The following is a 14,665-nucleotide window of genomic DNA, read 5'->3' as shown; positions in this document are numbered from 1 at the left end:
CCCCCCCCCCCCCCCTTAATAGTCGTTAATTATTACACCGCACAATAAGATATGATAAATATTGTAATGTTTTACGTCTAGACTGCTTAATCGACAGCGTAATCAATTATTAAGTGGAAATCAAGCTTAAATTAACGTTCAATATTTATAAGTAAGAAATTACCAAGGTCTGTTATTCTATACGAGAATCTCTGATCACCCTCGATGTTGATTTCTTTGAGGGTTTGATTTTTAACTCCATATCTTATTCTGTATCCAAGTATTTTTCCGAACGTTTCTTGAGGCTTCTTCCATTCAACTTCGATTTCGATCGGGTCTTCTCGACTCATAACTCTATAAAATGATAATAACAATTATGTGTATTTCGTATCGAACGAATGAAAATAATCTCAAGATGTAAAAACAATACAAACTTGACGGTAAGCTGAGGTTTCCCAGGCACTCCGCCGGGTGTTTTCACGTGAGCCGGAAGCGAGCGAGCGCCATCGCCCTTGCGCGTGAGGGCAGCAACTTGCACATCGTAGCGCGTGTCAGGCTGTAATCCGCTAATGTTCGTTTGTAAAACTTTTTCCTCCAAAATGATACTGAGAATCGGCTCATTGAGCTGAGTTTGACTCTGCGAAAGGGGAAAATTGAACGTCATACTTTGTATTATATTCGACGTGTAAGAGCATAAACCGAAGCGAAACTATCTCTCTCACCTCCTCGCGAACCTCTTGAACGTAAACGTGATATCCTCGTATAATGCCATTGCGGTCGTAAGGCTTGGGAGGCTCCCACTCGACGTGTATCGTTGTGGAATTGATCGCAGTTGCCTTGACGTTCTGCGGATCGCCGGGTACTGTGCAGAACAAACCCCAAAGTCAGACAGTTAGTAAAATTCGCTCGCTTTTCATGTATAGGGCTACGTGCTGTACTCTCAACTAAGCTCATATAGAGATACATTCCTTAGCATACTCTCTCATTTGCATGCGCGCAGACGTGTCTCTCTTTCTCTCCACCCTCTCTCTCTCTCTCACTCTCTTGCTCCAACAGACACACACTCACACACGCACGACATTTTCGGACATATTCTCAAGTAATTCCATTCACACGACATAACGTAAATAATTAAAATAATTATGTGCTACTTTAAAGCTAAATAATAACTATGGGTATTTTCAAAATTAACGACGAAGAAAAATTATAATAAAATAATGAATACTAAATAGCTTAAAATATACTATAATTATAATATGATGAAGGGTATGAATCGATATTTAATCAATGATGCTGAAAACAATAATAATAAAATTAGTATATGAATCAACCTAGGTAAATAATAGTTGCGCTAAATTCTAATAAAAAAATAAATAAAGCTGTCGAATAGTAAAGTAATAAGTAATAAGAGTACAAACCAAACCCAAAAAAGATACATACTTTGAAAAGAGATTTAAAATAAAAGCGGGAATAAGATACTCTGTAAGAAAATAAAAACCAAGTATAAACGTTCAATCGTTCATTCATCAAATTGCACTCATTTTCGGTTATCCATGCGGCTATTTAATTTATAATATTCTCATTTTGCGTGAAATCAAAACAACCTGCTTTGTCGTTACAATCGGGGGATTTCAAATCGTTACATTTGAATACCAATATGAATATTTACTATTTTATCATTGAAAACGCGATTCTTGTTGCCGAATACATTTGATATAGAATTGAAATTTGAATAACAAATTCAAAGGGCCATGAGCATAACCGAAAAACCGAAAACAATTTATATTATAAGTTCCATTTTCACCAAAATTTTGAATCGCGAATTTAGAAAGGCATAGAAGAAAAAAGTGATTTCTCCAGTTATTTTACATAAAAACAATTATCAGCATTACAAAAAAAATAAGTTTTATTATTTTTTTCCGTCCGAAGTTCGAAGTTTATTTAAGGCTAGTTAAGAAATATCAGCATGATGTATAATGGATATATACACGTAATTTTATTACGAAAAACGGTTGTAGCTGTCTGTAGTAGACATAAAAATAACGTAGTACTCGTAAAAAATTCTGATTCGTATCAAAAATTCATCAAAAACATCAGAAAGTCAAAAAAATTGAAAAATTATCATAAAAATGACAAAAATTCTGACATAACTCTTATGAGTTTTGGTAAAAAATACTCACTTATGTCTGTAGCACCATTGGAATTCGCCAAAAATTTGGAAAAAAAAATTACTCGTCAAAAAATCGTTCATAAAAATTGTGAACGCATTATTGTGTTTGTGTATGTAAAGTGGAAAAATGGTAAAACATTTTTAGTGTGTATTCAAAGATTCCAATAGACATCGAATATTTTCCTATATCATAAATCCAATCGCCAATTTAATCGGCCCTCTAATCTCTTACGTGTGTATGTCACGACCTTTGGGAAATCAAACTCATAATTTGAATCTCTGTTATAAAAATGTAATTTTACTACAAAAACAAATACATATTCTGTAGATAATCCCGAGAAATTATTGTACATACTCTCAACGTTTAAATGTGTTTTTTTTGTATTGTTTTTGCAAGTAAAACAACCTTTTTACAAGTGATTGAGGTGAATTTAGATGGTGAATGTAGAAACGAGTATGATTAAAAAGTTTAATGGTCCCTTGTTATGTTCATATGATAAATTTTCGGGAGACGTGAGAATAAAATGATTTTTTTTTTTAGAATGCATGCGCAAGTATCTACTGAAAAGATTGAAATGCATGGCTAAAAATTCATGTCACTCTGTCTCGCGTTTACATTATACATAAAACAAAAACCTTTGATAAGGACAAACTTGTTTAATATATTAATATTATAATCTCATTCGGAATCAGACAGTTAATTGAATATACACCTGTCTCGGCAGCAGCGCGAGACATTGTATGATATGAATTATGACATCGAGAAAAAATAATTCAAATAATAAAGATGTAATTTTATTTTAAAAAATGAGGAAAAAATTTGTGACAAGGATTTTATGTAAATGTTTGTGTATGAAAAAAAAAGTATCACGAGTTGAAAAATTGTTTCAAAATTCAAAGTTTTCCAAAATACGAGAGCCAAAAACACCGCTCATTTAAAAATTGAAAATATTTCAAAAGGAAAATGATCGAATCAAAAATATTGGTATAAGTCATTTCGATCACTCTCGCACGCAGAGTTACCTATGCAATATATATTATCATTTTGTCTTGAAGATAAATGTTTCAGTAGTTAATTTTGATTCCTTACACAGTTGATGAATTTCTCAAGGATCCATCATGTTATCAACTAGATTTCAGACATTCAATTTTATTGGTATTCAAATGATATTTCAAATAATGATCACTTGACTTCAATGGACTCTAACTCTTGATTTCATTTAATCCATGAAGAATTATCGTTTTTTTAAAGTCAATCTTACCTGAGTACATAAAATTATTATTGATACCATTTAATTACAATAATGAATTTATAAAAAAGAATTTTTTCGGATCTAGCACTGTATTATTTCATTTTTTAAATATCCTACCTACTTAAAATTTTTAACAAATGACCGTGGTACAATATAGCACAAAATTACCCAAGCCTAATGTACAATATAATATACATTATACATCCCGATGCAGCCACTTTGTTCTCTTCCTTTTACTTTTCTCGTAGCGAGTCACAAAAGGAGACGGAGCACCTTAGTGAGCAAAGAGAAAAAAATAAATAAAATAACAGACGTATCCTTTTTCACATAACCACACAGTCACGCAAGCATTTACTTCAGCACGTAATATCTCACTCGCTCGCTCACACATGGATTACTCGCAGTTGAGCAAAGATGATATCCGTTCTGAGACCAGTAGCTAAAGTAGTCATTTACACGTGATAAGTTTTTGTTCCTATTAAAAAGCTCTTGAATCAAAACGGACAGTGTTGCTCTTGTTTCAGAAAAGAGAAAAAAGTGCACGTTATCACATATGTAAGTTATAGTATAGAAGATAAAAGTGCGGTGCTGCTGAATTTCTATGGTGTGGCTCTCAATCTCACACCATATGTTACGATGTGATTCAGTAATAAATTGGCTGTGCTCTTTATAGATATAGATGTGATATACACAAAGACAACACATAGTGCACTAGATCGTCAGTGTATTGTATTTTATACGTATAATATAACGTAGTTTACGCTCGAGAAGTACTCAACAATGACACTCATTAATAAAACACAGCCCCATTGCGAGTGACAAACAGCATTAGCGGTGTGACAAACTGACATATTTCACGTTCGAGGTGCATCGAGTGCTTTCATCATATTATTCGGTGCGTGTATAGGCTGTATACAATAGATATAAATGGTGAATTATAATAATATACGCGTGCGGTGCGAAAGTGTCCGAAACGCAATATATACGTTTATATATATTTAGGCTGTGCAAATTCATCCTGGTGCTATAAGTGACTTTTGCATAGATAATATACAGTGTGATACATAATCATTACTGCACGCATAATATAAAAAAAAAATAAATAAAAATTGTGCTGCAGTCGATTGACTTAGTGTGGAGCTTATAGTATCATATAGATCGATTTATAGAGGTGATAGTCTGTGCAGTGCTTTATAATAAAGATTTTATCCATAACACCAGATGAAAGAGTGCAAAATAACGCGTTAAGGTGTTGCTCGATAATATTTCATTAATAATACTTTAGCGGTGCTTTTTCACTCGTGAACTCATCTAATAATTTTGTGCGATGCAATTTCGTGATTTATGATATATAAGTGAGAAATAAAAGTTTTGCTACTACCGTGGTAAAAAAGAATGATCGAAAATAAAAACTAAAGATGTGTACATGCTTGGACTCACTCGAGGTGGTAATAAAGAAATTGAAAAATATATATGAATGAAAAAGACTGAAAACCAATAGAGTAATTCATCATGCTCTAATTGTATGTTCAAACGGTAAATAATAGAAGTGTAAAACGATTGGTACGTTTTCGAAAATATCATACAACACCAGTAAAAATGGTGCGGAATAAATTTATTTGAAAAAATATACTATTTGAAATATTTATGACATAAGAACAAAGATTAGAAATATGGGGTTCGTAAAGAAATGACTATAGCTAATTATATACCAACATGTAAGCTGCCCTCGAGAATTCATTCATGAATAAATTTAATGTGTAAGATATGCCAATAAATGCGAAAGTGAAGTAATAAATTTGGCAACTTGCATGTTGTATGACAACTACATTATAAATGAGATTTAAATTTGTAGGAATAGATCATATAAGACAGAAAAATAGAATTGCATGATAGAAAACAATGAGTAGAAAGAAAAAATTATTAAATGTAAAATGCTCAAGATATATAGGATGATAATGATGTAAAACTAAAAAATGATGATATTTTTATAACCTGGATCATCCTCCTGTAATTGCAGAGAAAAAAAATGATAATTTTAAAATGACTTAGGTTATAAACAAGTCTGTCAAAATACATTTCTTTTAGTTGCATATGAAAAATGATTGGACGTGACAGTTTTTCAAAAATCTTTACATAGATATGCTGAAAATTGTTTAAAAATTGTTATTGGTGAAAAATATCAATATTCTGCTGCGTTCAAAAATCGTTCTTTCAGCATTCAAAAATCCAAGATCGCCGAAAACCTGAAAAATTACTTGGGTTTTCGATGCAAAAATTCCAAAAATACAAAATTTCGCCAAAAAATGCCGCTTAGGGATGAAAAACTCCTTATCTTTTATAAAAAAAAGCATCTTCTGAAGATGATGGTCAGTAAAAAATTTTTTTAGCAAAAATATTTAGTATTTATTGACGCATGTTTGTTTGCACTATGTACTAATGAACTAGTTTTAAAAGTTTCTTTCTTCAAAAACAAATAAATTCAATAGACATCAATAGTAAAGAAAAAATTACATCACAGTATAATATGGATTAACAATATTTCAATCTAGAACTCAAAATTAAAATTTTTAAATATAATAAATACAATTGTTCGAAAGTTATTTTTTTTATTAACTCGACATTTGCTTGACATTTTTTGCACTGGGAACAGACTATCAAATACAAGAGATTATCTCTATTGTACTGTTGGCGGATTTTTATATTTTTGGTTTATTAATTATAGACGCATAATGATCCAACAAAACTGTTTTCATTTCCCTACGAATTTTTTTTTATTTTGTACATTAATTGTCAATCAATTCAATCAGTTATTTTCTAATAAATTAAACTGCAAATAGATAATAGATTTTCTTAGTGAAATGAAATAGTGTCGTTTCTTCGATTTTGGATCTTCACTATTATGTTAACCATCACCACTTATCGTATTTGTCTTAAACTTAAATAATTAAAATCTATCTGTTCGCTTTCCAATAAGTAATACATACCGTCTTCCTGGGTGCGTACAGTTATGGGATAACTTGGCGGTCCATCGCCGACGCTCGTGCCGGCTACCACCCAAATTCTGTACTCGGTCCATTTTTTCAACTCCTCCAGCAGGTACTCGGTCTTGCTCTGTTTGACGAACGTCGATCCCGAATCGCTAATTCCCTTCTCGACATAGTAAAGCTTGTAGTACGTGATGGGGCCGTTCGAACGTTCAATCGGCGGTGGCTCCCATTTGACCAATATAGACGTTGCGCTCTGCGAGTAGCCGGTTACATTGCGCGGTGGTGCGCCCGGGACTGTTATCAAACTCCGTTATAGGGGATGGTAAAATTCAAGGGCTTCGGATACTTATGATTGGATGGTTTGGTTTTTTTAGTCTTTTTTTTCTTATTAAAAAAAATTAAACTAAAAGTAGAAGAAAACTGTCCATTGCAATTTATAGACAGCTCATAAGAAATAATTCGGACGTGGAAAGTATGATACTTTTGACATGATGAGAGACGTAAATAAGATAGGTGTTAAAAACAAAGATTACTAGATATGCACACAACACACACACATATAGTAATATCAATGCAGTGCTTATGGTGCTTGGCAATTATATGGTATATATATTTTTTACAAATATATTGTAAATAGAAAAGTATTATAGAGAGATTAGCATTCAAAAAACGACTCTTGATCGTTTGGCAAAACATGCAGTAATTCTCACTCTCCCACACGTGAAAATTCTCCCCTTTAATGTATCTGTAATATTCCCTAATGCAATAACTACCGATATGTAAAAATGTTTAAACAACGACAAATGTCAAAACAAACTACGGTACAAGACTGTTGAAAAACGTAGCATTACTCGGGGAGCTCGATCTCTTAACAATCGATTATATTTACGTGTGTGAATATGAGGAAGCATCATTATAGATAAATTCTCAAGTAGAAGTGATTTATATTTCAATATACTTGGTGCGTGAATAGATATGAATCTAGTGTGGTCCAGACCCACCTGTCGATCGTTCGATCGTCGTTGATCGACTCGCGTTGCAAACTTCTCGAGAGCCGAGAATCACAGCGGAGTCGATCAACGAACCAACGAACAATAATATGTTGTTTGTATTTACCGTACTCCTTGGTGCGAACGGGTAGCGGTATGGTAGTTGCTCCTTCGCCCCGTTGACTGCGCGCCGCCAGCCAGATGTAGTAGAGGGTGTTGGGATACAGGCCCGTCAGAGTATAAGTGTCCAGTTCCAAAATTTTCCGATGATGTTTTTCCTACATTTTGATATTTATAAGTTATTATAATTTAGTCTTCAAAAAAGTATTATTATCCACTCGAATCGTGTATGCACCTGTGCGTAAGTATCGTTCCAGTAAAGCTCGTAACTGAGAATGTTATCGGCACTGTGAGCGGGTTTATTCCACTTGAGGGTAACGGAGGTCTCGCCGATGTCGACAGCCTGCAGATTCTCGGGCTGGCTGGGCACGCCTTGTTGCGTTTTGATTTGCACCGGTGTGCTCAATGGTCCTGGACCTATGCTCGTCAATGCTTGGACACGAATCGTGTAGATCACGTGAGCCGTCAAGTCGGATATCGTCGTCAGTTGGTTGTTGTCGACCGTTTGGAATTGCCAATTCGGCATCGGCTGACTGGGATCCGTCGTGTAGTAAACCTTGTAGCCCTAAATGTGAACATTTATGATTTATCAAATCAAGTTCTATTCTTTTTTTCTTTAATCTAGTTTTCAAATTGATGACACTTACCGTAACTTGACCGTTTGGTGTTTCCGGCTCGTCCCACTGAATTACCATAGTGGTGGAGCTAAGCGGTCGAACTTGAACGTTGCGTGGTGCGCTCCCGGGTCCTGTGAAAAATCAAGCATTCGAATTATTCGTGATTTGAGAATGAAAAACACTGTTAACAACTTTATCTTTAATCTCCAGTTTTTAGAGCATTTTCTATGCACAATTTAATACTAGAAAATTTAGTTAGTAGCGTTAAACTAAAAAATCGGACTGAACTAAGTTTAAAAATACTTTAGTGGCTCGAACTCTGCCGTTCTCTCAAAAATGAATACACTCTTATGTAAATTTTTTAAACCAAATTAAAATGCGAAAAAAGAACAGCCGCGGTTGAGCGATTTGATATTTTCATCAAGTCTTGATGATACTAGGAAAATCGTGTCACACGCACACGCATCTAACTCGTTAAAAAAGATACATGTTTCCAAAGTCACAAAGCCACAAGAGAGAAAGAGAGCGAACGGTTCCGTTGAATGTTTCATCGCAATTTGCATGCAACAAACATTTCAATAAAGCATAAATGAAGCTACATTTTTCAGGAAAACTTTCATCCGACGCGTTTGGTTTTCTATTTTCTACGTGTATACAAAATGAAAAAAATCAACTGCATTAAAAATATAAGGCACACTCTAATATTGAGAGATTTTCGACTTACTGGCGCCTCCATTTGTTGAATCCGCTAAGCATTGGATAGAAGAAAAAATAGAATCAATTCACTTATACAAGTGATTTTGAACATTTTTAGTGCTTTTGAAAACACAAACGAGTAAAATCATATTTACATGCGTAATTCTACGCGAGTACATTTTGGTATTCGTTTGTGCTTGAGATTAGTGTCTATGTATTAGTGCTATCTATCTATCTAACACATGTGAGTCGAGTCAGCGAAAATCACGAAAAAACGCTGACCGAATTTTGTATCAATGGCATTATTTGGTTATTACAATTGGTGATCAAAAAAACTATTTTTTCAAAAAAAAGTAATACCACAGTACATTCATGTTGATGTAAGGTGAAACAATCGTTGAAAAAAACAACAGTTAGGACATAGTAATGGAGGAAAGTGCTACAAAAATGCTTTTTAAATGTCACTTACATGTTCGTATCGACAAGACCGTAGTTGACGGCATGAAAAACAAAATTAAAAAATGGTTCCCCTCAAAAACCGTTTGAAAATATTTGTATATTGTGCAAAAACACTACTGATCTAGGTGCACATAATATTTTTCTAATCTATTTAACAATTATCTCTGTAATCTGTTCTTATATTTAAGTCAAGATAAAAGCACATAAATTCTTAACAACGATTCTGATCAGTAAAATGAAAATATTATTATGTCCAAAAAAACCTAAAAATTCTATCGTTTTACACATAGACTCTTGCTCTATTCAATCAGAAAGAATACATTCGTCAAAGTTATTGCTCCAACAAACCCCATTGTAAACCTCCACCAGTTAAAAAATAAAAATAAACCAAAATTCATGACTTGTATATATTTTTTCAACGGAAAAATAGATTTTGCACTGAGAATGAAGAAGGTTAATAAAGTATTCAGTATGTATAGTCCGAAAAAGGCATATTAAACTGACTTGTTTCGCCGGTGGTCACGACGACCGGTGCGCTGGGCGGTCCTCTGCCTATATCGTTGACTGCTATCACGTAGAACTCGTACTCGGTGTAGGGGCTGAGAGTCCGCACTTGATAGTACATGGTCGTTATTCCCGATATCTCGGCGAAGGCCTGGTTTGCGTGCCTCGGCTTGTGCTGAATGACGTAATAAGCCAATTGATCGGGACCTTTATAAGACCATGTCAGCTTGACCGACATGGCAGTTACGTCCGAGACCTGAACGTGCTCCGGCGCCAGTGGTAGAGCTGCATTAATGGAAAAGCGCGTGTCTCAGTAGCTTCGTAAACAACAACCCGCGTACGTGTGTCGGACCCGAGTTATAAATGTTCACGGGGCTAGAGCGATACACGCAGAGATTTGACGCTCTCTAATCACCCTATACATCTCTCGCGCGCATCTATACGTAGCTATAAATTTATAAGTTTCGAATAAAGTCCAAACTCACAGTGAACTTTGACGAGGGTAGTGGCGTTGATGATGCCCAACTCGCTCTGGGCGATGCACGTGTAATTGGCCGATTCCTTGATGTCCTTGAGCTGCAGCACGTTCTTACCAACGGGTGGCATGAGATTGTCGGGCGTCAGATCCGTGGCGGGCTCTTTGCGCCACTTCACGTAGGGCATGGGCGCGCCGACCGCGACGCAAGTCAGATTCAACGACGAGCCTAGCATCACCTCGTTCACGGGATTCGGTGGGATCGAGAATTGCGGAGCCACTCGGCGCACTATAAAAGTTGCATTGTCAATACATGTGTTAGGCGTTGATAAAAAAAAGAACAAGGTAAAAATGTTCACAACGTGTCACGCGGCCGTTTGCAATAAATTTATAGCGATAGTGCGAGTACACACTGCAGATTCGATACTCGTAACGTTTTTATTACGTGATGTATAGAAGCTGTAGCGTACATCGGTCTTGTCACAGCTGATAAATTGATAAAAGTTTTTCTGGGGATATTACTAAAATTTGAGCAATAGAAAAACTTGGAAATAGTTGCTTTGTCCCATCCGTGTGTCCCAGGGCGGCATTACAGTATGTCGTGAAAAACTTTTCAAAGAACGTACGTGCAGAGTTAATTCGATTACACTTACTTTTTACGTAGAGCATGGTCGATTTTGAATATTCCGTGCCGACGGTGTTGTTTGCCACGCACTCATATTTTCCCTGATCAGACGGCTCGGATTCCGTTATCTGGAGCGATCCTGCAAGAAGAAAATGAAAATATCGTATAATCGCATCATGAACTTATACAGAGAGTCGGGTAATGACATTTTTTTTTTAACTACAAAACTTTTCGATTTTGCTATTCAAACGCGCCGGGGAGCGGAATCTTTAGTGCACCAGGTCGAGAGCGAGAAAATAATTTCCCAAGAGTGTCTGAGCATTTCTACTTCAAGTAAGTATATTCAGCGTTTAAAGATTGATCAGCAAGAATCCTTGGCAACATCCTTGTCATCGGATGCCGAATAAAAAAGAAAAAAAAGGAACGAGCGACGCCTTCTCCATTTAGACATCAATCGCAGAAGAAAAATCGAACGTCAACGTTCATTTGTTTACCTTTCTTGGGCCGTCGTTGTCTCGCTTAGATTAAAGCTCCTTTATTTTTCAAGCCGAGGCAGTCAATGGTACGAAAATAAATGGTCAATGCGAGAACTTGGAGACGCGCGCTTGCGAGCTCCAAGTGAATGGAAACAAACTTATAGGTATATCGGCCTCGGTATCTCTTCTGTATACTCCAGGAAATTGTACCAAGGCTTTAAATGGAAAAAATGATGACTTGATAAGCAGGATGAATAAAAAGTGCGACTTGCAGTTGGTTACAGATACTTGTCACCACTCTGTCTCTCTCTCTCTCTCTCTCTCTCTCTCTCTGCACCCGAGTGACTTTACAACGCATTGTTAGTTTAGTACACAAAGCTATTCATAATATCGACTCGCTCAATTGCGACAATAAAACGTTTATTAAGCGTATATTATAACGACGAACGATACGACAATCGTCGATGCGCAGCGTAGTTCAACTCAAAGAGGAATATCGCGCTGTGCAGTTTATATATTGTCGACGCGCTCGCACATCGTTGAATGATTATGATGTTATAATTATCGATAGAGCTTCGCGCGCGCGCGATTATTATTCGATTTCGTTAAGGGGGGGGGGTAGGGTCTTGTTCGATGGTTTTCGAGCTGCATTTTAATAATTTTTTTTAAGCACATAGTAAAATGAATTTATCTATAAATTATATACATTATAAATGGTTATTTGAAGAACATTTAGTTAAATTTTTAGCTGAAAATAGTGAAAAATAAGCTAACTACAGCAAATTTTCTCACAAAACTGAAAAAAAAAGATCGATTGCGGTGGACACTGTAACTGAAAATCTACTCGACCGATTCTTTCCAAATTTTTCTCACTATTTATCTACATAAATTATGAGGTAATGACGTCGAGATATTTCGTTTAAAATGATTTTTGAGTTTTTGGCATCATTTTGAAGTGAAAAAAATGACTTTTTTGACAAAATGAAGGCAAAAATTCATCGTACTTGTTCGTAAAAAGCATTAAAAAATGCAAAAATTTAAAATATCTCGACGTCATTACCTCATATATCATCTACTTAAATAGTGTATAAAATATGAAGTTGATCGGTCGAGTAGATTTTGAGTGATGGTGTCCACCGGATTTTTTTTACGTTGCATGTGAAAATTTGCTGTAGCCACCTTATTTTTCAGTATTTTAGGCTGAAAATTTAACTGAATATTCTTCAAATAACTATTAATTATGTGTATGATTTATAGATCAATTCGATTTACTATATGTTCAAAATAAAAAAAAAATTTTTTTTTTTGAAATTCAGTCAAGACCCTACCCCCCCCCTTAATGCCTTGTCAAACTCGAAAGCCTCGAATACTCTTGAACGCGGAAACGCTTCGCTTCGACAAAGCTCAATACTCTTTCGATTTTTATTTATCTTTTTTTCATTTCACAGAGACATAAACACCGTGACAATTGAGAGGGAACGAGAGAGCCTTTCAATTTACAATATCGATTATGAGAACTATGCACGCGAAGCCTTTGAATATATAATCATGAGCCTGGAAAATGCGAGCCACCGTTTTTTATCGCACGTAGAATCTGAATTTTTTACGCATCGCGAACATCGAAAACGAATCAATACGAAGTTTTGCAGCGTGCGGAAAAAATGTACGAATTAATACAAAGCACGCCAGATAAAATGTTAATAATTACTTTTAAATTTTCAATGCCGCTTATACCTCATCCTTTTTAATAATAAAAAAAATTGTATGACAGCGCAGGTATCGCATTTTTTAGTCAGATTATCGCGCGATAATCAGTTGCTCGTCAAGTTTGCATAAACTGAGCCGGAGATCTTCGTTAAAGTCAACAAAAAGATTCTTTAACGCAGCTGGTGCATTCTTCTCAATTTTTTCGACAACAAAAAAAACACCGAAAAAGAAGATATTTACAAAGGTAACGTCAGACAGCGCCGAGAAGATCGCGCGCAGACAGCTCCACGATGGGAGTAAGTCGATTATTTCGACGTCAGTTCGTTTAGTAAACATATCCTCTTTCGGCAGGAGACGGCCTCGCGCTCGCGATGAATAATGCTCATTTTTTTCCTATACCACCGAACTATCCATTATTACGTCGCTCTCGTAGGCGAGCTAGCGTTCTTAATCGCAGATACAGCGGATAAGCTATCCATTTCTCTTGTTATTATTATACCGTGTGTTGGATGGATTTTTTGAAAACTGACGTGAAGCCCCGCGGCGGCTACGATGGGATCCATTGTGCGCCAAGTACATCCTTATTTTCGAACGGAACAGACAACAATCGGGATCGATGCACACATCAAGCATTATTAAAGTCCAGATGAAATTCCATTCATACGATTGCTAAACGAGGAGTCGGCATGCACGATTGTCGACGAGCGCACATACCTATACGATATGCAGCGAACTTATCGACTATCGATCAGAATACGTAATCGCGTACCGAAACGACGACGACGACGACGACGACGACGTGAAATCGACTCGATGGCTTTTTCTCTTAGATCGCATGTGCGCGCCCGTGTATACGTATAAGAACCTGTCGAGCTATAAGTCATTGCCTCGTCCGAACTTTCTTTCTGCCTCTGTAAGATGTACGTCGAAGGATGCACGCGCGCACAAAAGGAATCAATCGGCCAAATGCTAGCCCGGCCGTTATTATTGTTGTTGTTGTTTTCGTTATTGATTTATCGCGCAGCGGAAGCTGCTGCCTTCCATCTGACAAGTGGTGTACGTACAGATACACGCGATGAGTATAGAAAGGTTATAAATCTTGTTAGAGCGGCTAGCAGGTAAGCGCAGCTACCCGTTGATTTTCATTCACTACTCGATATCGGAGAGCTCCGACTGGTATTTAATACTCTCGTTATGCCGCTTCACCGGGGCTTATATATCATGTACATATGTTCAAAAATGAAACACGGGATATCAATTATAATTGAGCTCGAGAAACGATGGGATGGAAAAATTCATAAACTTTCTAGTTTGAATTGCGAAAGATAAAATCGATTTTCTAAAGTACAAATTTAATGAGGTACGAAAATCCGACCGGATACCGAGTGATCAGCGCGAATCGAGGGAACTCTTTGAGATATGCAGCGACATCATTTTAAAAAAATAAAGTGTAAACTCGAAAACGTCCAATCCGAATTTCCGTTCACTTTCAACCGTAAGCGACGTACATAGAAATATGTTAAAAAATTCAATTAAACTAGCGATCCAAGCAGGTAAAACAATTTATCTGCTTTCAAACGAAAAGTTTTCGATTTTTATTCAAAA

The 14,665-nt window shown here is 36.0% G+C and overlaps 1 protein-coding gene across 8 annotated transcripts in view; it reads right to left on the bottom strand.

Moving 5' to 3' along the window:
• LOC106650532 (tyrosine-protein phosphatase Lar) overlaps positions 1 to 14,665 on the bottom strand; it is a 168,210-nt gene that overhangs the window by 6,630 nt on the left and 146,915 nt on the right. For 2 of the 8 annotated variants that reach the window (XM_023462426.1, XM_023462427.1), the window contains exons 7-17: positions 10,906 to 11,016; positions 10,263 to 10,541; positions 9,778 to 10,062; positions 8,843 to 8,848; positions 8,149 to 8,249; positions 7,737 to 8,066; positions 7,509 to 7,659; positions 6,390 to 6,686; positions 702 to 841; positions 414 to 616; positions 164 to 333 (exon numbers count right to left, since the gene is read on the bottom strand). In XM_023462426.1, the coding sequence (XP_023318194.1) occupies positions 164 to 333; positions 414 to 616; positions 702 to 841; positions 6,390 to 6,686; positions 7,509 to 7,659; positions 7,737 to 8,066; positions 8,149 to 8,249; positions 8,843 to 8,848; positions 9,778 to 10,062; positions 10,263 to 10,541; positions 10,906 to 11,016 (2,073 nt within the window). Of the gene's footprint in view, positions 1 to 163; positions 334 to 413; positions 617 to 701; positions 842 to 6,389; positions 6,687 to 7,508; positions 7,660 to 7,736; positions 8,067 to 8,148; positions 8,250 to 8,842; positions 8,867 to 9,283; positions 9,351 to 9,777; positions 10,063 to 10,262; positions 10,542 to 10,905; positions 11,017 to 14,665 lie in introns of those variants that run through there. The other 6 variants (XM_014368576.2, XM_014368580.2, XM_014368581.2 and 3 more) reach the window with 4 other exon arrangements.

This window comes from Trichogramma pretiosum, unplaced genomic scaffold (genome assembly GCF_000599845.2).
Source record: "Trichogramma pretiosum strain Unisexual culture from Peru unplaced genomic scaffold, Tpre_2.0 scaffold3, whole genome shotgun sequence".
Classification (NCBI taxonomy): Eukaryota; Metazoa; Arthropoda; class Insecta; order Hymenoptera; family Trichogrammatidae; genus Trichogramma; species Trichogramma pretiosum.
This window is presented reverse-complemented; position numbering and strand designations above follow the sequence as displayed.